We start from the raw sequence: 26,961 nt of genomic DNA on the forward strand, positions 1-26,961 counted from the left end.
TTCAACGCAGAAGTTACAGAATTTATTTTATTTCTCCCAAAGTTGTTTTTCTGTCTGACTCATATAAGAAATCGTAAAGCCTTGACCTTCCTGAGCATGCTGCACCCACGGCCAGTTCTCTCTGGACTCCGAGTGTCCAGGAAGAAACAACTGCTTTCTTCCAGAGAAGCTGGACTCAGGGCTGGGGACCAGCTGCTCGAGGCCTTCCCGCAGGGCAACCTGCCCTCAGCTTGCTCCCCCGCTTCCACGGGTGGGATCTCATCAGAGGGCTGCTCCCAGTCCCGACGTCTGTGAGGCCCGCGCGACAGGGGTGACGAAGGACAACGGCTCAGATCCTGACCACCTGGGCAGCAGCACACGGGCTCCGCCTCCCCTCGCTGCCGGCGGTCTGCCTCCTGAGATAGAGACGGCCGAAGGTGCCCCCCACCTGCCCTTTGGTGAGGCGCCCCGGGTTCACACAGACGCAGCCGAGGATGTCCTGGGGGGGAGGAAAGAGCGACTATGGGTCTGGAAAGGCTGAAACCTTCCAGGTTGAAGGCTGAAAGGCTGAAATCCGTGGGCACGGATGTGAAGAAGCTGGACTCATCTCAGGGTTCAGCCCCAGAGGATGTTATAGAAACTGGAAACAAAGGCAAATGAAAACCATCTTCGGTCCAATATGTTAATTTATTACTAGAAAACTCTGAGTCTCTCTTGTGTCTCCAAAACAAAATAAAGAAGGTGACTCAGCCAATTCCCAAACGTGGAAACAAACTTGCTCTATTTGTTTCACAGCGTGAAAGGTTTACCTCTGGAGGTTGCACTGGCTCTGGTTTGGCAAGAGGAGGTTGACGGGGTAGATTCCCTGCGAGGGCCCGAATCTGAACGTGCCCAAGAGCTGCTGGGAGCTCATCTCAGAGTTTGGGGAGGGGACAGGCAAGCCCAGGTCACCTGAGGTGGCCATGGGTGAGAACTGTGGTTCGAGGGCCTTCCTAGCTGCCTCTTGGGCTCCCAGGCTGGGCTGCCTGAGTACCATGCTGGGGGTAGGATGGGGTGGTGGTGGTAGGCAGCAAGGGCACATAACTTACTTAAGCATTATACTAACAGATTTGTTTTCTACTCCTGCCCCCTCCCCCAAAAGAACAAGGCCACTGTCCCCACCAGCAGACCTGAGAAGAGTAAGTGCCGGGGGTCCAGAAAGGAGCTGGTTCTGGCGTTTCTGGGGAACAGCGGAATTCAAACCCACCTTCACAAAGTATCTCAGCTCTGATGGGGCTATGAAGACGTCAGGGGTGATGGGCAGCTGAGCATAGAGGTGGAAGTTCTCGTAGTCGATGGCCACGTCCTCCTGGGGTGGGTACAGCGGGTAGTAACTGCAGAGAAGAGAGAGTCAGCAGCAGCGGCCTCGGGAGCCCTCCCGACGGACTCCTCCGCCACTGCTGGTTTCTATGCTGTCACACACTGCCTCTCCCTTCCCTCTGTGTTTGGGGGACAGAACAGGCCTGTCATGCCAGGAGGGAGCTCCCTGGTAGTGGCCTGGGGAAGGCTGTTGTTGTTTAGTCACTAAGTCGTATCTGACTCTTTGTGACCCCACAGACTGCAGCAGGCCAGGCTTCCCTGTCCTTAACCATCTCCAGGAGTTTGGTCAAACTCATGTCAACTGGGTTGGTGATGCCATCCAACCCTCTTATTCTCTATCGCCCCTTCTCCTTCTGCCCTCAGTCTTTCCCAGCATCAGGGTCTTTTTCAGTGTGTTGTCTCTTTGCATCAGGTGGCCAAAGGATTGGAGCTTCAGCTTCAGTATTAGTCTTTCCAATTAATATTCAAGGTTGATTTCCTCTAGGATTGACTAGTTTGATCTCCTTGCCGTCCATGAGGTTGCAAAGAGTTGGACATGACTGAGCAACTTTCACTTCCACTGGGGAAGGTTCTCGAAGTCAAATCTGTCCGAGCTCTGTGACTTCAAAGCACTCCCAGCACAGGCAGACGCCCCACAGGGCGGGCTCACCTCCGCTGGGTCAGGATGTGCTTAAGGATTCGGCTGAACCGGTCTGAAGTTCCAGAAGAACTGCAGAAGGAAGAAAAGCAAGAAATGGAATGTGGAAACTTGTTTCTCGGCGCCTGTTTCTCTTCGGGGAGGATTTCTTAAACTAGAGAGAAGCGATGTGGCCAAGGTGTGTGACAGGAAGTTGCCTCTGGGGAAGTTTAAAGACGTGTCTGTAATCAGCTTGGTCTGCTGAGCAGGACACTGGGTTGAGAAGGGGAGAAGCAGGAACCCCTTGTGATCAGGGCCCAGGAGGGCCGTCATCAGCTCCACACCATGTGAGAGCACGTGGGGTCTGCTCCTCGAGGGGCCAGCTGTAGCCAGGTGACCCTTGCACCTCCAACCAGAGCCAACCTGCACACACCCATCTCGCCTAACACACAAATGGCTCCATGCTCCTTCCCGTGATGGGAGAACTGAACCACCGAGCCTCGGTTCAACAGACCCGGTAGCGTCTGATCCCCTGCAGAGTAGCATCCTGTTCTGGGAGGGGGAATACCCTCCAGAGTAAATACAGTCACCCCAGGCGCAGGGACAGCTTGTTTAGGTCACACATATGGCAAAGGAAGCAAAGTAGATGAATGTCTATGACTAGAAATTAAGGGCAAAGATAGGATGGAAGGGGCCCTGCAGGGCCTCAAACACTGTTGACAGTGGTAACAGACACATGTGTGTCCTGCCACCCCTTTGGGTGCAGAGAAACTCAGTGGCCAAAGGGTTTGGCAGAAAGTGCTGCTCTAGGGACTGCCCGTTCAAGACTCTGCCCAGCAGGCCTTTGGCCAAGGACAGGACCAGGGTCCAGAGGGCCGGAAACTGCCCGTGGGACTGGAACCCCCTTCTCACCTACTGATCTCCTCGGCCCCCATGTGGAACAGCAGGTCGGTGGACGTCAAGCCAAAGATCACTCCGTTTATGGAGAGGGTGCAGGGCTCGGACACGAGCTGCACTCGCTGGAACGAGAAGGGTGGGGCAGGCGTTAGCACGCTGAAGTTAGAAACTTCTCCTCTGGGAAAGTAGAGGGTCCACAACGGCTGGGGAGACCACTGAAAGTTCAACACACAGTACATAACACATGTGCTTGTGATAAAGAGAAGCTGAGAATCAGGCCCTTCATCTCCCCACCCTGCACTTCCAGATGGAGCTGGGTGGTCGCCGCCGACACGTTGCATTTGGCTGCCTGCTGTTAAGGAGGGGAAGTGTGTACCTTTTTGTCGTCTCGAAGCAGGTCGGAGCAGCTGAAGGGAGGCTGTGGGTACACGGGCTCGTGGTGCACGTCTCTCAGTGATGGAACGAAGATGAGGTGGGAGCCGGAGCTGGTTTGCAAAAAAAAAAAAAACATGTCAGAAGAGTAAGGAAAATGAACACAGCTCGTAGCCGGGTGACAGATTCCAAGTGTCAGGGCCTCAGACAAGAGCCGGCTTCTGAGGGGAATGCTCAGAACGGAGCTCTTCCACGAGGAGGGGGTGCTGTTCCCCACGGGACACTGGGTGTGAGAGATGGTCTGTTCTATCACATGACCACCTCGAGGGCTCAGGACATGCTTGCTCCCGGCTCCGTGTCATGTTCTACTGAGAGAGGAAGAGGATGACCAGCAGAGAAAGGGAAAATGAGACAGAGCTCTAGAAAATCAGGAAAGACAAGGATGTGACTAGAAATCCTCAGAGCCTAGATGGCGCAGTAGTAAAGAATCTGCCTGTGATGCAGGAGACATGGGTTCGATCCCTGGGATGGGAAGATCTCTTGGAGAAGGGAATGGCAACCCACTCCAGCATTCTTGTCTGGAGAATTCCATGGACAGAGGAGCCTGAGGGGCTGAAGTCCATGGGTTTGCCGAGTTGGACACGGCTGAGAGACAATACACCTTCACTTTCCTCAGAGCCAGAGCTGAAGCCGAAGTTCTGACTCTTCACACTGGGTGAACAGATGTGGCTTTTAGGTGTCCTGTTGCCTCCCTGACTGGGGGCTCTTCCCTCGGGAGGGACCAGGCAGGCAGAGTGGATCTGGAGGGGGAGACACGGTGGGTTCTCCCAGAGCCCACGCCCCTCCCCTGCCCCAGCCCCTCCGCCTCACACAGGGAATCAGTGCTGGTTTTTATTCCACAGCCGACTGTCTGACAAACGTGAAAGAAATCTCTGACAGCAACAGTAAAAGCAGAGATGACAGATCTTTCCTCTGGTGGAGGGCTATAACACAGAAGTGAGGAAAAACCCTGTAACTCTAGGGGCCGTCGCTTTATCCCCTCTAGCCACACAAGAGAAGAAAAGGGAAAAAAGCCATCTCCTTGATTCCCTCGCTGTCCTTGGCAGAGGGGCCTATGGTGGAAGGTGTTATTTTGGAGGCATGTCTAACATCCACTGGGCTTCTCTGGTGCTCAGTGGTAAAATAATCCACTTGCCAAGCAGGAGATTCGGGTCCGATCCCTGTGCATGCTCAGTTGCTCAGTCGTGTCTGACTCTTTGTACCCCCATGGACTGTAGCCCGCCAGTTTCCTCTGTCTATGGGATTTCCCAGGCAAGAATACTAGAGCGGGTTGCCATTTCCTATTCCAGGGGATCTTCCCCACCCAGGGACTGAACCTGTTTCTCTTGCGTCTCCAGTATTCTTGCCTGGGGAATCCCATGGACAGAGGAGCCCGGCAGGCTACAGTCCATGGGATCACAAGAGTCATTAACAACTTAGCCACTAAACAACAAACAACATCCACCACGAGCTCTCACTTCTAGCGCCCTCTCTTGCTTAAGACGAGATGGCTTCCCAAAGGTGGGTACAGGCAGGTACCCACCTGTGCAGGTATAGGGACATGGCTGCCTCTCATGCAGGATAAAGGTGCTGGTGATGTTCGTACACATGCCACTTGTTTATCGTGCCTGCTCAAAGCGTGAGCCGACACTTCTGCAGTGGAATATCTGAACCTTGAGACTAAAGGTACTCTGCAAATTAGTTACTGTTCCTTTGCCACTGAAAAGTTCCCTGTGATTATCCAAGACTACCAATTTGGGCACTGAAGCCTGGCAAATGGGCCGGGGGGTGGCCTGGAGGGGAGTGTGTGTTCCAGACCCTCGGGGCTCCGTCTGTGATGGTGCAGCCGGCCGCGGCTAAGACGTGGCCTTGCTCTGTTTCCTCGCGGGAGCTGGCAGAGCAACAGTTAAGGAGGAAACGGGCCTCCTGCTCTGGGTTATACACGGGTTGTAGGGGGAGGGATCCGAGAGAAAATTCCAACTATGCTGAGCGTTGCACAACTTCACACATCATGGTGGGCCGGGCCTCGCAGCCGCTCCCTCAAGCTCCGGGGCTCTGCTGGGCTCCCGGGAGGGAGGCGGCGCTTCCTCATGGGCTCTGGTTTTCACTGATAAATGGGCTCAATGCTCTGCGCTGCTGACCTCTCAGAGTAAAAATAAATCCCCCCCAAAGAGGGCCATTTTTATACTGTTTGGGGAGGGTGGGCAGCCCCTCTCCCCGAGGCGCACTCTGGCTGCAGATGAAAGTGCCTGGTGGTGCTGGGAGCTCACCCCCAGGGCAACAATGCCCGGTCTGTTCTTTGTTTGTGGTATTGCTGTCAATACCACATGGGGTGAGGAACCAAAAACAGAACCCCATCTCAAATGGAAAGCACCCGGCTGGCGTGAGGGCGGTCCCCGCCTATCCCGGAGGGGACCCGAGGGCTGACCAAACAGGGACGCCAGGCCTGCCCCTGGTTTTCAGGGATTTATCTCCCGAGGAGCCTCCAGGTCTGACAAACTCATTCAGGGTCCCAACAACCCTGGGGGAGCAGAGGGAAGACACCTGTCGCATCACTTGGAGTGGGGTAGGGAGAAAGGAACGGCAGGCCCAGCTGCAGGCTGTCACACCGCACGATCCGAGCCCCCCGACTCTGGCGTCGGTAGGGGTTTTCCCCCAGTCCGAGAGGCCTATCCTGCTGGGATGAGAAGGTAGAATGACAGCTAATCGTTGCTGGGATCAGTTCTCACCGCCAAGGGCGGAAGACATACATCTTGCTTCAAAAACCACCCTTGTTCCAGACATATTTTACACTTAGCCTCAGGAATGTTTGTTTTCGATGAGCTCAGCTCCTGGCAGGCAGATCCCCGGAGGAGGAGATCCACCACCAAGAGCAGCTTCTCTCGAACCCGGGCACTGGAGGGAAGCGACAGGAAATGGGGGTGTCGGCTTCCAGAAAAACTTTCTACTTCTGGCTGAGGCTCTTCCTGGAATAGCGGCTTTTCTCTCAAATTAGAACTGCCCAGCCCTCATCACCGCTGTGACCTTTCCCAGTCCCATCCCTCCAGTCTGTGGCAAGGATTCAAAATCCCCACCCACATGCGAGCCGTCGCGGGGTGCCCGTGAAACCAGGGAAGCACTGACTCGGGGAAGGACTTGGCCTCCCCACCAACTCTCACTCACAGGAGATGTCAGGCACCCGGCACTCTGTGCTGTAAGCCATCAAACACTCCCCAGCCCCACCCTGGGAAGATTCCCAGGGAACAGGAATTTCTACAAAAGGGAGTGAGAAAAGGAAGGAAGTACAGAAAGCCAGGGAAGAGAGAAAGTTTGGGCAGCCTTGTCCTTTCAAGTGCGTTTATCTTTGTGTTTTACAAAGAGGCCTCTTCACTCAGGGTCTGCGCGCCTGAAGGTCAAGGGTTCTAGCTGATCTCTGCAGTTCAAAAGGATATAAGGGTGGGAACTACCACGACTTTTGAACAGTTTCAGTTTCTTAACGGGGAATCCTGGAGAAACTCAGGAAATGTAAGGTTCTGCCCAGTATTTTGAACGCTGACCTTCGTGTTCCTTCAATAATTGTTCGGAGACATTGCTTGAAAACATCTTCAAATGAGCTCGTCAGCAGACAGCTCTGCAAGAAAAGAAAGGAGATTTACAGGGTGAATGTTTGGTGTCTGTTCACTTGTTTATGATGCTGGTTAGATGACCCTGGGGGCAGATGCTGGGTGAAGAGCTGAAGGAGATGCAAAGATACCCAAGACAAGGGTCTCTGTCCTTTTGAGAGCTGAGTCTAGTTGGGAGCAGGCAAGGAGGTCGGGGAAGAATCAGTCCTGAAAGTGAGCCGAGGAGAGAAGTAGGAAGAAAAGAGCTTTGAAGCCTTTGCTGTGGCTGGTAAACCTCCTGAGAGGGCTTCCCTGCTGGCTCAGCGGTAAATAATTCATCTGCCAGTGCAGGAGACACGGGTTAAATCCCAGGTCTGGGAAGATCCCACATGCCGAGGAGCAGCTGAGCCCGTGTGCCACAACAACTGAGCCTGTGCTTCTAGAGCCTAGGAGCTGCTAAGACCGAGCCCATGTGCTGCAACCACTGAAGCCTGCAGGCCCAGGGCCCATGCTCCACAACGAGAGAAGCCACGGCAACGAGACGCCTGCACACCGAAACTGAAGAGTAGCCCCTGTGTGCCCCAACTAGAGAAAAGCTCGCACTGCAACGAAGACCCAGCAGTTGAAAATTAAAAAAACAAAACAAAGAAACCCCTCCTGAGACAAAAGGAGGCGCTGTCTCCAGAAGGGCCATTTGTGTTTTAAGTTCAAAGGACAGTGACACTCAGGGTCCCTAGCTGTCGCAGCCGGGAAGGGGCTTTCACAGGCACAGCTCCGGGACCATGGGCACCTCCCCCACCCTCCTGCCCCAGAGCCACACATCACACCAGGGGGACCAGGACTCAGATATTTGGATCCCCTCACTCACCCGCCCCAGCTTCCAGATGGCTCTGTATTCTGGTGAAATGAAGCCCTCCCATTCCGTACCTTTATTAAACTTGCCCTGCAATAATGTTTTTCTGATCAGCCACAGGGATTCATTTAGGCTGTTATAGAAGCAGGATAAACTCCAAGAGATGAAAGTAACAGGCCTTGACTGAATGTGAGTACAAGTTTCTCCCTGACTCCAGTCCCAGCCACTTACCTCAACCTGTTCATGCTTAGCATCCAGGAAAGGTCCAAACTGCAGATCAGCCCGAAGCGGAGAAACGAAGGTACCAAAAGAACACATCAGAATTGCACATGCCTCTGAGTACCCTCACATACCCGATCCTAGCAGTTCTCTGCCCAGGGTCCATTTCTCCCTCCAAGGCTGCCTGTACAGCTGGGGACAGGTGGCAGGTGGGTGGGGGTGGGATGGTGCCCAGCCAATATCACAGGCAGAAGGACACAACCTCCTGGATGGAGAGGCCTACTGGGCCCGTCACTAGCTGCTTTGCCTCCTATAATACTGGGCTTTTGTTACCCCTTCAACCCAGCAAGGGCAATCTACCTCTATGAAGCAGTACTCTGAGCTCTCAAAAGAGATGAGTTCACAAATGGGAGTAATTAGACAAGAGGTGAAATACTGAAAAATCAATGCAGGTGGCAAAACACCTTGGGTTTTTTTATTAAGACCACGCACACAAAGGGACCTCCCTGGTGGGCCAGTGGCTAAGACTGCTCCCAATGCAGGGGGCCCGAGTTCTATCCCTGTCAGAGAACCAGGTCTCACATGCCACAGCTAAAGATCTTGCATGCTGCAACAAAGATCAAAGACCCCATGCACCACAACTAAGACCTGATGCAGCCAAATAAATAATATTAAAACAAACAAAAACCACACACACACCTCACCAAAGATGGAGACCAAGAACTCAAAAATACTTTTAAGAAGGAGGAGAGTTTGATTAGAACCTCATCAGACCTTTTTCCAAGATTACCCCCCACCCCCACCCCATTCTCCCTTTGGTGCCTCCCTAGGTGAACTGTCCCCGGAGGGGCCCTACCAGGATGCAGACGTCCGGTCGGTCACGGTTGATGATGGTGATCAGGTCGAGCAGGGGGTCAAAGGTGATGCTGTCAGATGTGGTGTACGGCCCACAGGCCACCAGGACCATGAACTGCTCAGAATCTAAGCCAGAAAGGATTGTTAAGGTGTTGATGAGAAGCTGCTGGGATGGTGGGAGAAAGGAAAATGAGGGCAAGATGCCTTGGGACTCAGTTAAGAGTCTCACATGTGCAACCCTGGGAATCGAAAGACCTGGCCTCAAAGAGCCCTCCATGAGCTGCACAGACAGGCAAGTGTGCAAGCAACCAGAACTCCAGAGACATTTACCAGCAGTGCGTGGACGATGGGAGGAAAGTGGGAGTCACGAGAGAACTGATCAAAGTGGCATTTGCTTACATGGTTTTCCTCTTAACTTTTTTTTTCGGTGGTAAAATACAAAACTCAACTTTTTTTTTTCGGGGCGGGGAGGGAGCTGGGCAGTGCTGTGTGGTTTTAGGGATCTTAGTTTCCTGACCAGGGATTGAACCTGTGCCCTCAGCAGTGAAAACTTGGAGTCTAACCATTGGACCACCAGGGAAATTCCTCCTGATCATAACCATGTTTAAATCAACATTTCAGTGGTATTAGATAAATCCATAATGTTGTGCAGTTGTCATCACCTTCCATCTCCACAACTCTTTCCATCTCATAAAACTGAAACTCCGTACCCGTTAAACACTAACTCCCTGCTCCCCCTCCTGCAGTCCCTGGCAACCACCTCTATGATTCTGATGCTTCTAGGAACCTCATCTAAGGAGAATCATATGGTATTTGTCTTTTTGTGACTTTGCTTACACTTGAGGGTAGAGTTTTTCAGGAGCCAGGGCAAGGCGGGGTCCCCGACAGCACTGAGGTTTGAGAGCTCGGTGGGAGGGATCATCAGTGGTGAGAGCAGCTGGAGAATTTGGTAGATCTAGGGGTCCAGGAAGACAGGCTAGGGAGCAAGGCTTGGGACGGGAGACTTTCATGTTTTGGGGTGCAAGGCCTGTATTGGGGTGCTGTTTTCCTCAAAGCATCTGCTTCCCTTTTGGAGAATCAGCCTTGGCGTCCATAAGGTCCCCTCCCCCTCTGCCCTATGGAGATGTAAATTAGGTGCACCCTCCTCCCCAGCCAAAGAGCAGGCACGGACCGGCTTAAGCCATTCACTCTCTCCTCTGGATTCCAGAATCTCAAGGTGAACTATCCAAGGACAGAAAAAGACTGGCGCTGACCCATCCAGCTGAGGTGCCTGGTCAATACAGTCCAGGACTCTTTGCTACCTGGACACCTGGCGTTACTGAGCCGTGCGTGATACGGGCTATAAGCCTTTTCCAGCCACTTGTCCAGTCTGTGTGCTACCTGAATTTCCCCTAACAAATTTCTCTTAAGTTAGTTTGAACCAGGTTCTGTAGCTTACAACAACAAATGCAACGATCCTTGACTTCTTAACAGGCAGCTTTATTAGCTTCCTATGGTTTCGATAACAAACTATCACAAACTTGGTGGCTTAAAACAATACGTACTTATTATCTTACAGTCCAAGAGGTCGGAGGTCCTAAAATCAAGGTGTGGGCAGGGCAGCATTCCTTCTGGAGGCTCTAGGAAGAATCATTTCCCGGCCCCTTCCAGCTTCCAGAGGCCGCCGGCATCCTCGGCCCAGGGCCCCTCCTCCACCTTCAAAGCCAGAACCTGACAAGTCTGATCTCTGTGACCCGCCCCCTCCTGCCCTTCCTTATAAGGACCCTTGTGATTACACCGAGCCCACCTAGACAATCCTCATCTCCAGAGCCTTAACTTAGTCACACCTGCAAAGTCACTTTTGCCATATAAAGTAATATGTTCAGGAATATATTCCAGGAATGAGGGCCACTGTTCGCCGAGCGTGGCAGTAACTGAACTGAGATAGAGAATTCAAGGAGAGTAATACCGGTGCTGTGAAGAGAGGAGGGGACAAAGCTACATTCAGTTCCGAGGAGCCCAGGAGACGCCGGCCCCAGGTAAACGGCGAGTGCCTGGGGGCCAGGTCCATGTTGTGTTCTGTGTCTCCACACCCAGGTGTTGAGCCCAACACCTTGCTCACAAAATGTCTATTAACAACTTTTTCAGGGACTTCCAGCAGTTAAGATTCTGCACTCCCAGTGCAGGAAGTCCAGGTTCGATCCCTGATCAGGGAACTAGAGTCTGCATGCCACAATGCAGACCCAATGGAGCCAAATAAATAAATAAAAATAACTATTAACAAAATAAAACCAACTTATTCAATTGCTTCCAAAGATTCCCCTGGCACAGCTCCGGCTCCGGGCAGTTCAGCCCTGTCTGTTCCCTTTGTTACCTGAACTTGATTCAATACCAGCACTCTAGCTTCCATAAACACTTACTTCCTGAGAGAATGTGCAATGTCATAAACTCCTAAATTTTGCTCCCAATTCCAGGCCGCCTCTAAGAATGACCTCACACAATATTAACGTGGAGGGGATGCTGACAATACAGCTAGCATCAGCTATCTCCCTGCTAATCCTCAACAGTCTACTGCTCTGCTTACAGAAATGCTTGGAATTGTTCTGAAGCCAAGTTTACTGAAATGTTCATCTTTTCTCATCTCGGTTAGCTACCAAGTAACTCTAGGCTTCCTGAGAAATGTGTCTAATTTTTAAATACAGGTTTTTTTTTTTTGGAATAACTTAAGAATCGTAGAAATGTCCCAAACAGAGTCCAGAGTTCTGGTGTGTACACCTTTCACCCAGCAACCGCTAATGCTAACATCTTACATAACTAGGGTACATTCATCAAAACGAAGGAATTAATACTGGTATGTTACTGTTAGCTCATGACTTTATTTAAATGTCACTGGTTTTTCCACTAATGTCCCCTTTCCTTGTCCAGGATATCACATGGCATTTAAAGGAAATTTTTTTTTAAATTGGTGCTCTTTACCCTTTTCTTTTTTTTCCTTTTCTTCCTCCTTCCCTTTCTTTTTTTGGCCACACAGCATGCAAGATCTTTCCCAACCAGGAATGGAACCTGTGCCCCTGCACTGGGAGCTTGGGGTCCTAACCACTGGATGGCCAGGGAATTCCACTGTTTTTTTTTCTTTTTCAAAGCAACCTTCAAACACCTGTTAAACATTAGTTTTGAAATGACAGTTCTTGTGGAATCAGAGCACAGGAAGTAAGGCTGACCAAGCCACATATGCTCAGACCCCTGGCCTTCCACAAAGGGCCGGTGAACCCATGAATCTGTGGTCGCCCTTGGAGCTCCAGAACAGTGCTCTCACAGCTTCTGAAGCTTTCCCAGGGCCAGAGGAACTGTGTTCCAGACCCTGGCCCACTCCTCTCCACCCGTACTGTTGGCAAAATACCCTTGGAAGTCTAGCTCACCTCCATCCTCTTCATCGGGCTGATGGAACGGAAGTGGCACACCCTTCAAACAGGAGAGAAAACTGTGGTGAGGTCTTGCCCCAGGCACCGCCTCTGGTCAGGAACGGGGTGGGCACTAAATGGGGGCATGTTTGTGGGTGTCTTGCTCCTTGGAGCTAAAAGCCCACAGTTGATGAAAGTGAAAGTTGCTCAGTCGTGTCTGACTCTTTGAGACCCCATGGACTACAAAGTCTACGGAATTCTCCAGGCCTGAATACTGGAGTGGGTAGCCTTTCCCTTCTCTAGGGGATCATCCCAACCTAGGGATGGAACCCAGGTATCCAGCACTGCAGGTGGATTCTTTATCAGCTGAGCCACCAGTCAAGTCCAAGAATACTGGAATGGGTAGCCTATCCCTTCTCCAGCGGATCTTCCCGACCCAGGCATCGAACCGGGGTCTCCTGCATTGCAAGTGGACTCTTTACCAGCTGAGCTACCAGGTAAGACCACAGCATTGATGACCCTTCCCTTTTTCTTTACTGCTCAGAGTGGGCAAGACACCTGGTAGCATGAGGTCATGACTAAACTCAAAAAAACATCCAGGAAAGAGCAGGAGCAAAACGGGCGACTGCAGGATCGGTGTCCTGCCTAGGAGGACAGGTGCTGCTACTTCTTCCGCGTCCCCTGAAGCCTGCAGAGGATTACTGCAGGAGCAGGGGCTGCTAAGCTACAGGTGAATCCGGCTACCGCCTGTTGCTGTGAGTAAACTTTCACTGGCACACGGCCACGCTCTTTGGATAATGGGCTGATCGTGGCTGCTTTTGTGCTACGATGGCAGAGTCGACATTGTATGAAGACCAGGTCTTTGGAGTCTGAAATATGTATTGTCTGGCCCTTTAGGGGAGCAGTTTGCTAAGCCCTGACCTAGAGGTAGGTCGTACTCTACAGAGAATTGAGAAGCAAATCAACAGGCCCTTACAGAGGACGAGTTTCAGGATGGACAGAAGCCCACACACTGTACCTCGTAGAGTCTGGTGGCAACAAGTTTTCTACCCGTGGTGTTGATTCCTTCCATGACCACCACCTGAAAGGCAGGCAGCAGACAGACTTGATCAACAGGAGGTCTGGAGTAAGTTACTGTGATAGAGTTACAAGTACTGTCCAGCTACTCTCATCCTGTAATTGTAAACTTGGGGGTGTTTTTCTAGAAAACAAAGGAAGGGGGTTATATTAGTGTAATAATAATTATGCTTTACACGGTAATCTCATTTTTACAACATTCCTATAAGGTGAGAATTATCATTCCCATTTCACAGATCAGGACACTCCGGGTTTGGGAGGTTAAGTAACATCGTCATACTCATCCGCCCTGCAGGGTGGAGCTGGGGTTGAAACCTAGCCGCAGATCCCAGAGCCAAGGTCGGAGCACACAGGGGATCGGAACCCCCGTACTGGCATCTGCTCTGGTGCCTGAGCTCCAGTTACACCTCTTGGCATCGGAGGTCAAAAGCGCAGGGCAGTTGGCCACAGTCCACTACACACACCAGGAGCAGATAGCATAGCCGCACCCAGAGGCAAGTCACACCCCTGATCTCACCTGTCCAGGAAATAGAGAATATTCTTTGAGCTCAGATAGATCCACTGGAATCTGAGCGCCTGAGGAATGTTCCAGATCTCCCTCCAGAATCACCGACTTGTGGTTCAGCTTCCCGTTGCTGTCACAGCCGATCTGGCCCAGCAGGGTGACAGGCTCCTACCGAGATACACAGGAGAACAACAGCCTTTGGGACACAGGAGCTTAAAATTTGGTCCGCGCGATGGAGAGCAAAACAGACCTCCAACAACAGCACACGTGTCTTTGGTGGGGCATCACTTTGAGCCCGAGGTGACCACTCGGCTCCTAGGGGTGTATCATCACTGGCTCCCAGGGGTGAAAGGACCCTTAAAGGGCATCTAGCCTGCCCACCATCTAATGTCTCAGCCCCTCTAAGTGGCTGTCTGAGCCACAGCATCTCCAGTGAAGGGGAACTTGCCCCCGAGCCCACCCCCTCGCCACCAGCCCACTTACCACATCTCTCTCTCTCTCTTTTTAAGTTCTACCAGTTTATTGCTACCAACCCATCCATCTCCCTCCACCTTCCTCATGCATGCGTGCTCAGTCATATAAACCCATGGACTGCAGCCCACCAGGCTCCTCCATCCATGGGCTTTTCCAGGCAAGAATACTGGAGTGGGTTGCCATTTCCTTCTTCACACATCTCCTGAATAACTGTTAACGACAGCTCTGGTTTACTGGGCTCACTAAACACCAGGCACTGTTCTAAAGGCTTACGTGTATCAACTCACTTAATTCTCACAAAAACCGTGAGGTGGATATTATTATTGCATCCATGTTAGAGATGAGAAAAACCAGCAGCAGAAAGGTTAGATAATTTAACCAAGGTCAAACAGTGGGCAAAGTGTGGGTTTGAAGGCCAGATGTTTGGCTCCAGGGCCATATCCTTTAACCACTCACCATACCGCCTTGTAACAGGAAGTTCTTCATTAAACTGAGCTGAAATTCCTCTCTCGGTGGCTTCCTCTATCCTATTCTCACTCCCGGGGGCAAACCGAGGAAGTCTAATCTTTCCCCATGAGATCGTACAACCCAGTCTCCCCTCCACTACTTCCTCCCAACTCCCCCGAATCTTCCTTATATGACATGGCTTTGCATATCTTCCCCAGCCGGCCATTCTCCTCTGAATGCAAATATGTGACAGAGGCACCGCAAAGAAACTCTGAGAACACATCTCCCCTTAAAGTACGTTCTAGAGAGAAAGCAATATACACATGCCAGATTAAACTATTGACGTGGACACTATTCACAGCACTTGATCCCTGATGACGGAGACCAAAGAAGGGGAGAGACCATGAGTCACCGTTTCTGGAAATCTTCACCTTGCTGTTGTTCTCATATCCTGACACTTGAATGCTTAAGGCCCTCAATCTTGTTTACATGCAAGACTCTAACCCAAGTGCAAAGAAAACGACTTAATCTGGTCACAAAGCCAGAAAGCACTTATAACCCATGTTACCAAGTTCATCCAAGATAGATTTTCTAACTAGAAGGTAGACAGTTAGTGAAAGGGAAGCAGGAGGCTGACTTTTCATCATCGATTTAAAAAAACAATATCAATCAGGAAAGACTATTAGAACAACTCTTACCTGTGCTGGGACTAGAATGGGAGCAAAAGCCTCAATCTTATAATGTTCCTTGAGTTCACTGCCAAGTTCTTCTATCTTACAGGTCAGAACTGAAAACCCAGAGGGGAAAAGCATGTTTAAGACATTTTACTTGCCAAGCAGAGAAAACACAGCACCTTGTAAAACATTAGTCAGTCATTTTATAGAAGCAGGTAGGGTGCCGAGGACACCGGCCAGTTGGTAACTTTCTCAAGCCCGAGCCAATTGCCCAATATTTGGTTGCAGAACCCGGCCTTCCATTTGGCCATGGCAGGGGGAGGGAAGGGGTCACGGATGAGATCACAGTCCCAAAGTTGGCCTGGCTCCCTCCCCAGCCTCCCCCTTACTCAGGTGGTCAGGGGGGTTTCAGGGAAGCCAAGAACAACCTGAAGAGCCTTCTAGTCTTTCCAAGGAAGAAGCCATAAATGTCTCCGCTTCCTTTAACACTGTAATTGGCTTCCTTTATACAGTTCAAGTGGTTGTTACTGGGAAATGGTTATGTGCTTTTTCTTAGCAAAGTGATTGTGATTTGGGAGAATTATTGAGAGTGGTCATCTCATATCCGTTTCCTAATAGGGGTGCCCAGACAACATCTATCAATCAAAGGCAACCTTGAACTTGTTCTACCAGCCTAGCTGACGCTTTGTTACTGATTCAAATCCTTCCAGGTGGTTTTATACCCTCCAGAATGTCAAAGGGAAAAACAAATACCTTCTCGAATGTCTGGGAGCTTCTGAAACATGCATTTGTAGCTCCCGGTGAGCGGCTCTGGATGTCCCAAGACCTTCAGGCTGAGGTGACTAGTTCCGCCTCTCCCGGACCAAGACACCCCCTGCGCCGAGCCAAAGGAGGTGACCACTTCTCCCCGGTTACTTCTCGAGCTGTATTTCTGAGGGGGAGTAGCACTGATTGGAAGCAAAAGACATCAACATTACCACGTTCATATCTAAAAAGAGAGAGGAGTCTAAGATGAGGTTACCTCTTGAAAATTTGGGATTGAAGGCATGCCAGCCTGGCCTCACATTTTATAAATCTAATCAGCTTAATGGGGTTGGACATTCTGGACCTTTAAGGAATTTCAGGAATGAGGGGGGGTTGAGGAATACCAAACGTGTTTAGAAAAGCTTAGACACAGAGACGCAGTTTAAAAGGTCTTCTCCTGGATTAAAACTAACAAAGTGAAACAAAATCCAAACTCTGAATTGATTAAAGAGCCAGTTTCGAGTACCGTTTTCTTTCTTATGGATTTTTAGCATTTGTTAGAATATCATCAGAGCCTGGAACTTTGGATAAGCCAAAAGTTGCTCTGTGTACACATAACACCTCATGATATAGTTCAAGGTAGAAACAGTAACAAAATGAAGTTAAATGAAAGGGAATCAGCTTTCCCCAGTGTTTCTGGAGGTGGACAGGTAATGAATTCTGTCAGCTAGTGAACAAACACTCCCATTCTCCAAGTCTCAACCAGCAAGTTCTCGTATTTCTCCTCACTCACTGATAAATTCCACCTCCAGGGACACACGAGTGTGGCTGATCTGCTTAGAGGACAGCGAGGTCTTCTAAGCCTTTGGTTGTGAACACAGTGCACCAAGAGGCCTGGTTACCACAGGCTTCATTTAACGCCTTGAAACCCTGCAGGAATCAGCTCTCCATGGGCAGTTACAGTGGGTGCTGCCAGAGAGGCTACAAAAAACGAGCTTGACTAATTACCTCTGTCTCCAGTGCTGCCTCCACCTGAATAATTTAGAAGTTACTTTCATAAATTACAAACCCAGTTTCTGATGTCAGCTTTACTAGGGTGCATTAAAGAATGACTAGGCAGCGCATCTCGACTCGCCAAGCTCCTCCCTGCGAAGTTCTGTGAGGCGCACATTACAGCCGGCCCTTTAACCCAGGGAGATGCTCACATGGGGTCCGTTGCAAACAGATCTACAAGTTTCAAAGTCTTGCTTGTTGAGAGAATAGAACTGCTGCCATGGTGCTGGCACCTACGAGAACCACTCTGTAACCAGCCATCTCTGTGCATCCAAAGATGCCCTTCTAAATCTAGAAAGTTCTATTCGGAAGCCAGGGTGAAAACTCCTGAAAGCAGGAGTGGGCCACACTAAAGTCAAATCCGCCCTCGGGATCCAACTACCTTTCGGGGACTTCCCTGGTGGTCCAGGGCCTAAGACCGTGCTCCCAACGCGGGGGGCCCAGAGTTCAACCTCTGGTCAGGGAACTAGATCCTGTAGGCTGCAACCAAGAGCCCACATGCCACAACTAAAGATTCCACGTGCCACAACTAAGACTAGGCAGAGCCAAATAAATTTTTTTAAAAATTAAGGAAAAAAAGAAGAATCTGACCCCCTCTGATCTTGAACAATGTTATCGCTCCCTTTCTTTTTTTTCTTTTGTGTTTTCTGGCCCTGCCAACTGGCTTGTGGGATCTTAGTTCCCTGACAGGGATCAAACCTGGGACTATGGCAGTGAAAGTGCCAAGTTCTAACCACTGGACTCCCAGGGATGTCCCTATCACCTCCTTTCTGATGTGACAGAAAGCCTTAGGCTGGCAAGTCTTAAGTTCTGCTTGGTCTAGAAGTGACTCCCAGCAGCCAGTGTTGCCCTAACTGGTGAACATCACTGTTCCTTTGCCCCACCTCGATGCGGCTGCACCTAAAGCCCTTTCTTCTCCTCAGCAGAGCTCTCACTACAGAATTCTCTCACAGAACACATGTCATTTATGGATTTCCAAAAGTCACACGTGATCCCTGTGGATTTATGTGCAGAAGTGGCAGCAGGGATAAAATACCAATGAAGTTGGGGTAGGTTCAGGGACAAGAAAACTCTCAGCAACTAGTTGTAACCTGAGTGAGGAACAAAGAACAGGTTACGCAACATTATGAACAAAGATATGGGCTTTTCTTTTTAAAAAATAAATACCTAAAAAAAAGAAGAAAGAAAAAAACCCAACAACACATGAACTAACAGAAGCAGGTGGAAACCTATTTGCCTCCTACTGGCAAGAGACTCGCAGGCCTCCCAGACTTCTGAATAGACAGGTTGTTTTCAGTAGGAGATATCAGTTCCTGATCTAGGAAATGAGCCCCAGAAAAGAGGGTGGAAAGTGAGTTTCCTTAACTACTGTTAAACAGTAATTTTCCACACAGGATGAGGGTGGGGAAGGTAGGGAGCAGTCGGCCTTGCAGCCAGTTGATTGCAGAGGGAAACGTCCACCCCTATTCCTTAAGTCAGGTTGTAGTGTCGGCCTCCACCAGGTAACCAGAGAGGGGAAGGCAGACCTGCTGCCTGGCAGCTGAGTCAGCAGGATCCATACCTTGGAGAGAAACTCGATGGTGAGAGGAGCTGATGGGGGCTCCGAGCAGACACAGTCCTTTTTGTGAGGGGGGTTTCCGGGGTGGTGACAGTTCGCTTCTGAGAACCCTAGAAGCAAAACAGAAGGGCCCAGTCACTCTAGACCCAGGGGTTGCTAGTGAAGTGTGCAGATCCTTAGGAAGAAAGGGAGGATGTGCCCGAATGAAGGGCACAGACCGCATAGAGCTGGTTTTCTTCTGAAGGCCCCATCTTTCAAGCAGAATCTCAGACTTCAGCAATTGTAATACAGTCCTCATCAGTACACTGTCTCCATTTTGGAGGCAACTATGAAAAAAATGCCAACGACATCCCCCGAAAGGACTGCCAAGTAGGCGATCTGTCCTGTCAAATTGCTCGCGTGTTCACTTTCCTTCTCTACCTCTCTGCTTTACCGCAGCTGGGAGTTTGGCTACACACACAGTTTTAACCTGCACGGACACATTTTCCTGTCAGGGGATGGGACCATGTTACTATTTATTCTGGCAAAGTCTACCACACATTTTCAGAATTAAAGAAGGGAGTGACTCCAGGCAGATAACACGGGTGAGCTCATACTTGGAGAGTATTTAGCACACGCCTCGCTGATGGTCAGTTTTGTTTTCTGGGTGGTTTTGCTCATCAACAAGAATTCAAAGAGATGCCTGGAGTGGAGGGTGAAGCCGGCAAATCCCGAGATCCCTTGCTTCCCAGAGTCTGGGACAACAGACTATGGCTGAGCAAAGACAAAATCCTCGGCTGGAGGGAAACCAGGCAGCCAGCTAGTTGGCTGGCGTTCCCCTGCCCTTGAGCTCCTCCTGGCTGCGGGTTTAGGTTATGCCACCAAAGCTGCCTACAGGGGTGATTACGGACAGGCAAGGAGAGAGAAAGCAGGATTCGAAACCACCCTTAAGTGGCTGGAATGGAAACTAGATTTTAAAAGGACCCTTCCTTATGTACTACACTTATACAATAGTCATTTAAAAATACTCCTTTCTAGTATTTCAATATTTTCCCAATTGAAAAAATTCTAATAGTTATAATCTTAGTTTGAATATGATCCTTCACTGAAGTATTGTAAATACTGAGTTTTTTGCTCTATGTTAATTCTGAGCATTTCTCCCACATTGTCAGTCTTCATCCTTTCTGGTAGCTGTGTTGATGGAATTGATATATAATAGTTTACGTAACTACTTCTCTATTGTTGGGTGTATGTTTCCGGAGACAACAAATACTGAGGTGCTCACTATCACACACGTACCTTTTCCTGGAATTTGGATGATTTCTTATGAGAGATTCTTAGTAGGAGAGATTACTGGGCCAAATGATGGCAAAAATTTTATGATTTTAATAGGTTTTTCTCCAACTATTTTTCCTGAAGACCCTTCTAATATATAGGGGGCTACAGAGCTCCAGGTTCATCTCCCAGGATGAAGCAAAGAGCTCAGCCCTTAGCCACATGGTGAAACCTGACTGTGTCAGTAAACCAGCTCGAGACGTTCCTGGGGTGTGCTCACTCGAAGCAAGTTCAGGAGACTCACTGCTAACACTACGGGCCGGTTTATCCACCCATAATGAGAAATACAGAGGGACTAGTCTCATACCCTGGGGGGAACACATCCTCACAGCACACAGGAACCCAAATTACAGCCAGATTATTCACTTATTAGAAACGTGATGCCAGCAGCATGGGAACTTCAAATCCCCAGACTGACACATCTCTCCCTGTCAGGCAGGACATGTGGAGAGCCGGACTACAACCAGAATGTTTATGGTGAGCATAGGGGCAAAAGAGTAGCTGGTGGGACTTCCCTGGTGGTCCAGTGGCTAAGACTCTGCACTCCCAATGGAGGGGAGCCTGGGTTCAATCCCTGGTCAGGGAACTAGATCCTACATGCTGCAACTAAGAACTGGCAGTCAAAGAAATAAAAAAATATTTAAAAATAAAAAAAGAGTAGTTGTCATTGTACAAGTTAAATATTTAATGGTGACAAGCTAAGACCACTGACATACTCACCTCTGCAACATGGGCTCTTTTGCCCCTGGCACCGGTCTGGGTGGGAAAGGCCAGCCCTGGGCTCTGACCCTGTCATCGTGCTGCGCTGATGCCCGAGCTCCCACGTGCTGGGCACTGTCTAAGCCTTTTTCCTGTTTCTATCCCAGATCCAGTCTGCCTCTCCTCTGAGCTTCAGATGCATATTTCAAATTGTTCATTCATTTCAGCTCATCTCTTAGCTATGATTTCATGGCCAAACTTTGATCTGTGATTGAGCCTCCTGAGTACTTTTGTAGCAGGAATGGGGTGTCCTCAATATGGTATTTCAGCCATCAGAAAGGTGTGTACTTCAACAGTAAATTAAGTAAATTTGCATCTGATTTATGCGTCAGTCTACTGAGACCTGAGTTACCACGAGTCAGTCCTCTCAAATATGAACAACTCTGATGCTGCGAACATTTTAGCTTTCTTATTCTCCAAAGGCACATTTAAATGACTCACCTTTCCTTCCTTCTTTTTTTTGGGTGGGGGGCCATGCAGTGTGGCTTGTGGGATCTTAGTTCCCAGATCAGAGACTGAACCCAGGGCCCTGGCAGTGAGAGCACCGAGTTCTTGCCAGGGAATTCCCTCATCATCTTTTTCCTTACAGAGTAATTTACTTTGACAGATTATGGCTTGCTCCTCGTTTGAGGATTGCCACAAATTCATTTTCTAGAAAGACTAACTATGATTACCGAATACATTGCTTTGGGTTTGGCACTTTACATGTTCATTTAGTTTTCAAGCCCTTCAAGATATTATTCAAGATAATATCACAGGGTATTATCTGCTGGCTATTGGCTTCTTGAGGGCAGAGCACAACCTTGCCTGTTTCATTCACCAGTTCACCCAGTGTCTGGCACACAGTAGTTGCTTAGTAAGTGAATGAATGAACCCTGACTATGTAGGAGAGGAAATGGCAGCTTAGAGATAAAAGCAACTCACTCAAGGTCACTTAGCTCTTTGACTCAGGCTTTGAGGACAGTGCCTTTCCACTGCCCTACTCCACCTCTTACCCTTGGGTCCAACACCTAAACTGGATAAGCAATAGTTATAGTGCCTCTACTTGATACAAAACTAGACACCCATTGGAAAAGAGCAATTATGGAGAAATTACATTGATAAAAATTTTATGATATGCTAACTGAAGAAAGCAGGATAACTATGTGTCCACAAGAACTGCCATCATGTAAAATCATCTACGCACATGATCGGAAAGGAAGATGCATATGTGGAAATAGAGTAGGAACTATATGAGTGGCTAATTTTCTCCTTCAAAACTTCAGATGCTGTGCTGTTATTTTTAGAATAAAGAAAAAAAAATGCTACGTGTAGAATGCAATTTCCAAATAGGGTGCACGCACCTTAGACGGTGTGGTGTAAGAGTTCAAGAGGGTCTCCTCTTCCTCTTCCTCTTCAATTCTAAAAACCTTGGTTAAGAGAAACAATAAACTTCCACCCAAAATCTAAGGCAAGGATTGATCAAATAAGAAATCTGAATACTAGGTATATTACTTGTTTTTTTTTAAAATTTGAGTTTGTTCTCATGTTTTTTGTGGTTTTCAAAAAAATTATTTATTTTTTAAAAATTTCTTTTTAGGCCATGTCATGTGGCATGCCAGATTTTAGTTTCCTGACCACAGATGGAATCCATGTCCCCTGCATTGGGAACTCGGGAGTCTTAACCACTGGACCACCAGGGTAATCCCTTATTACTTGTTCTTAACTTACACATGCAACTACAGACAAATGATAAAATACCATATGTAGTTTGATACAAGGGCCTAGAGCAGAAAAGGATACAGCTCTTGTATGGAAACAATGTCTCTGGCTCCTGCGTGGCCGTGCACTTTGTCCCTGAAGGCACCATGCCGGGTTTTGGATAATCTTTTGCTCAGAAACTGAGGAAGAAAAGATAATGAATATATTATTCCATAGTCAAGTTATAGAGGACGCGTTTCCCATAGTCATGAAATAATAATGTGCATTTGAAATATAATCGAAGGTATAAAATTCCTCAAAGGAAGAATAAAGATGTACATGATAGACTAAAGACTTAACCTGTCACTGTTTCTCTCCAACACATAACAATTCTAATATTAACACCAATTATTTGCTGAAGAACTACCACCTGCTGAGCATAGTTTTAGGAGGGATTCACAACCATTCTCAATTCATTCAATAACCATAAAAAATACGGATCATGGGAACCACTGACTGAAGTGGAAACTGAGGTTAGGAGTCATTAAGGAGCTGGTCCAGGCTCATGCTGGGATTGGAATCCAGGTCTGATTCTAAGGTACACACTCCTCAATACAGTGCTCCGCCTTCCGATAGAGCAGACACGGAAATTTACATTATTAGTTTGCCTACAGTTTCTTCTTACCTCGTGCTCAAAAGAGTTCAGGGTCTCCAAGGTAGGGCAGTCTTTACGTGTGCTGGTGCAGAAGGCTATAAGCTCGCTGGCCATTCCCTCTTCATTCTGTCCATACAGAATGCACAGTTCTACCACTGTAGGGGGAAATTGGACACATAAGAAGTGAGTTCATTTCTTGTGGCTTTCACCTTGAAAAGTGAAAATAATCCTTTATTTATTCAATAGTCATTTATTCAGCACCTACTAAGGACAGGCACTGTTCTAGACACAAGAATATATTAATAGCAGTGAATGACAAAGAGACAAACTCTTGTTCTCATGCAGCTCACTATGGAGGGGAGACAGAAAACAACCAAATAGGTAAAAAAGGTACGTTAGCTGGTTAAATGTGTTTTGTAGAAAAAATAAAGCCTGGAGAGAGATCAGGGGGCTGGAGGGAGGGGCTGGCAATTTTAAACACAGTGATTAGGGAAGGCTTCATTGAGGGCATGACATTTGACCTGGAAGAAGTAAAGCAGTGTGGCAGGCAGTGTTGAGGGGGAAGGGCTTTCAGGCAAGGATCCTGAGGGAGAAGCAAGAGCAGCAAGACCTCCACGGCTGGAATGCAGAGAGGAAGGAGGAGACAGAGACAAGCTGAAAGGGTAAAGGGGGTGCCTGTAATTATTTTGAGAAAGTTGAGAAATCACTAGATGGTTTGAATAGAACAGTAACACAACCTGACTTCCACTGAACAGGGTCCCCCTGACTGCTGCGTTAACAGACTGAAGGGGATGAGGGCAGAATCAGGGGGACCAGTGAAGAGAACCATGGCCAAATCCATGGTGAGACATGACGGTTGCCTGGGTTGAGGCGGTGTCAGTAGAGGAGGGGAGAAGTGGTTGGACTCTAGGCTGGAAATATCCGGAAAGTAGAGCCACTGGGATTTGTTGACCGGATGTGGGGTGTGAAGAGAGAAAGCCATGGGGGATGATGCTGTGAGTTTAGCCTGAGCATCTAGAAGGGGGCACTTACTATTAACTGAGGTGGGGAGGCAGCAGGAGGGACTCTGAGGAGAGGGAGCAGGAGCTTAGCTTCAGACACCTGAGGCTGAGATGCCAATCAGACTTTCAGCTGGAGATGTGTGGGAGGTAGACTGGCCCACAGATCAGGCAAAAGGCCTGGGCTGAGTTATAAATTTGGGGACCACCAGCAAACACATGAGACCAGGTGAGATCACCAAACAGTTGCGTGTATCTTGGGGCTCAGGATACAGAGGAATCTGCAGAGGCTGAAAGGTGGTGACACGCACATTAGAACACCCAGGAGGAGTGTCCAAGCAGCTAAGAGGAAAATGCATTTTAGGAGAGGACCCTTAGAAGAGGACCTGATGAATGGCATCAAATGCTGCTGCTCATTCAGAGGGGGACTGAAAAATGCATCTGTGGCTTTGGCCAGGTGAAGGTCGTTGGTGACCTTGGGAGGAGCAGTTTCAGTGAAGTGGTGGGGATGAAAAAGCTGACTGAAATGGGCTTAGGGAGGAAAAATCTGAAGAGGCCATCCTTCTGAGAAGATTTGTTGTAACTGGGAGAAGATAACTGGAGTGGGACGGGGCAACAATGGAGTATTTAAAGGTTGGGGTAAGAGTCACATTCCTAGGCTACTAGGAAAAAATATCTTATGGAGAGAAAATAGAAAATAAGAAAGGGAAGAATTACTGGAGTCATGTCCCTAAGGAGGACAGAAGGGATGGGATTCAGGACTCAAGTGGAATGTGTGGCTTTTGCTGGAAATATGGAGAATTTATTCACTGTAATGGGAGGAGGCAAGGAATATAGCATAGACACAGGTCCTTCTATTTTTCTCAGTGAAACAAAAAGTAAGTTCATCAGCTGAGAGTTAGCGTGGGACAGAAGATTGTCAAAGGAGGAGCAGGTGACGAATGTCTCCCACAGGAGACTCAGAGTGATAAGGGAAATATGGTATGATATGTCAGGCAATATTAAGGTCCAGATGAGGTTAGCAATTATGAAGTACGAGTCTAGAATTCCAACATCACTGCCAACGTAGTTCTATGTGAAATGGAACCAGCAGGCATCTTGGATTGAAGCCTTTAAAAACTTAGTTCACAAAACTAATTTCTCCTTGTTTTGACTCTAGGCTCACCAAATAAATTTCTGACTATGATTGGTTTTCTCATTCAAGTCTCCTGTTAGGAAGAGAACGCCCTGGAGATAAAAATTTAGAGTATTCCAGTCTCTCATAAATTAATGTTTGCATTCTGGTTTTATATATTAAAAAAGAAGTTCACTGTGCTGATGAAGGGTAAAGGTAGATGCATGAACACCCTGATTCTAAAACCAGGAACTCCACACCTCCTAACAGTTTGCTTCCTGACACTGCCCTAGAGCCTCACCAATACAACGAAGCACTGGACGCAGGCGCATATCTGGTCCACTGACCAGCTCAGGCAATTAACTCTCCTTATCTGTTTCTCCGTGGCTCAGTGGTAAAGAATCTGCCTGCAATGCAGCAGACATGGGTTCGATCCCTGGGTCGGGAAGATCCCCTGGAAAAGTAAATGGCAACCCACTCCAGTACCTTGCCTGGAAAATCTCATGGACACAGGAGCCTAGCAGGCTACAGTCCATGGGGTCGTAAAAGAGTTGGACACGCTTAGCCTCTAAACAACAACAATAGGTTTCTCCACCTGTAAGCTTTGTCAGCAACAGATGACAAGCTCCTTAAAGTTCCTTGCAAAGCTAAAATTCAATTTTAGGAACCCACGTCAGGGACTCATATTTGCACAGACCAACAGTTTTGATGAGAAGTGATGGATCAGCAGAAGTTTAGGTGTAGGCTGGAAAGGGAGGAGCCAGGAAGAAAAAGCTACATTTCAAAATCCCAACATCTCTTGCTTTGCTGTTGAGCTTTAAATTCTGTGCAACTGCGCTGACTGAAAACCATTTTTCACATTCTTTTTCAGTTGGGATCCAAGCAGTACCCTGTGAGCATTTCAAAGTCTCAAACTCAGTTTCACTCATCTCACAAAAACCGACAAGCCCCATCTAGGGAGGTGAACCACGGAATCGAGCAGGGAGCGGGGCGGGGGGGTGGGGGGGGGTGGACCTGGGCTGGGGTCCAGCGAAGGGGCAAGGAACTCACATTTCTCAATCACAGCCTCCTCGCATTCTAGGCCGAAGATCTGTAACTCCTCCACCAAGAGCTGGGCGGACACAGCCATGAGGACCCAGGAGGGGAATCGGGGCCGGGCCCACCCCAGCTCCGACTTGACGCCAAGAAACCCACAAGCGTGGAGATCGATGAGCAGAACGAGGTTCCTCTGATCCTTTCACCCGCCGAGGGCCTGAGGCGGAGAGTGACCAAATGGACCAAGATCAGGCAGTCAGAAGGCCCCAGTCGTCAGTCACGTAGAAACACTTTTTCTTTCTCTCTTTTTTTGGAAGCCCTCAAACGCCTAGAGGAAGAAAACAGAAATCTTGAGAAGTTCGTTATCCTGGGGAGAACATCCTGCTTCCTAAAAGCTACCGCAGAGCTTCTCACTGATGGAAGCAAAATAGATTAGCCCGGAAAAACCCGCCAAATGCTTTGTACGGCGCACGCATGCGCGAGACCCGGGTTCAACCCCACCCCTTCCCCCTGCTTCCGGCTGTCAGGTCCCTGACTATGCGCGCGCACGCGCGGCCGAGGGAGCTTGAGCACAAACGCCTGAGCGCCGGCTCGCGCGCCGGTGCCTCGCTGCCTGCCGGCTCTACCGGCGGCTGCGCAGTTAGCCCTGGTGCTATCAGTCGGGTCTGACTCTTTGCGATCCCATGGACCATAGCCCGGCAGACTCCTCTGTTCATGGGCTTCT

The 26,961-nt window shown here is 49.0% G+C and overlaps 1 protein-coding gene across 2 annotated transcripts; it reads right to left on the bottom strand.

The window, feature by feature from the left end:
• POLA2 (DNA polymerase alpha 2, accessory subunit) lies at positions 1–26,699 on the bottom strand. Of its 2 annotated transcripts, XM_061163947.1 has the most exons (18): positions 26,253–26,699; positions 23,121–23,245; positions 22,538–22,635; positions 22,099–22,156; positions 18,686–18,792; positions 16,081–16,274; positions 15,352–15,440; positions 13,745–13,900; positions 13,169–13,231; positions 12,169–12,211; positions 8,772–8,896; positions 7,928–7,966; positions 6,799–6,872; positions 3,228–3,336; positions 2,867–2,973; positions 1,988–2,047; positions 1,226–1,352; positions 1–478 (listed from the first exon to the last, which is right to left on the bottom strand). In XM_061163947.1, exons 1-18 carry the CDS (start codon positions 26,329–26,331, stop codon positions 329–331), a joined length of 1,803 nt encoding a protein of 600 aa, XP_061019930.1. In that variant the 5' UTR covers positions 26,332–26,699; the 3' UTR covers positions 1–328. The 2 variants fall into 2 exon arrangements, with proteins under 2 accessions (XP_061019930.1, XP_061019935.1); XM_061163952.1 differs by lacking the exon at positions 7,928–7,966.
• Between the last annotated feature and the right edge of the window lie 262 nt (positions 26,700–26,961).

Source organism: Dama dama, chromosome 2 (assembly GCF_033118175.1).
Source record: "Dama dama isolate Ldn47 chromosome 2, ASM3311817v1, whole genome shotgun sequence".
Lineage (NCBI taxonomy): Eukaryota > Metazoa > Chordata > Mammalia > Artiodactyla > Cervidae > Dama > Dama dama.

What these genes read in the sequence shown, in the direction of transcription:
- POLA2 (XM_061163947.1), bottom strand. Translation starts at nt 26,331, where the DNA reads ATGGCTGTGTCCGCCCAGCTCTTGGTGGAGGAGTTACAGATCTTCGGC. An exon ending in GACCGGACGTCTGCATCCTG is followed by an intron (nt 7,967 to 8,771) that starts GTAGGGCCCCTC and finishes GCTGATCTGCAG; the next exon opens with TTTGGACCTTTCCTGGATGC. An exon ending in AGCTGAGATACTTTGTGAAG is followed by an intron (nt 479 to 1,225) that starts GTGGGTTTGAAT and finishes CCTCCCCCCCAG; the next exon opens with GACATCCTCGGCTGCGTCTG.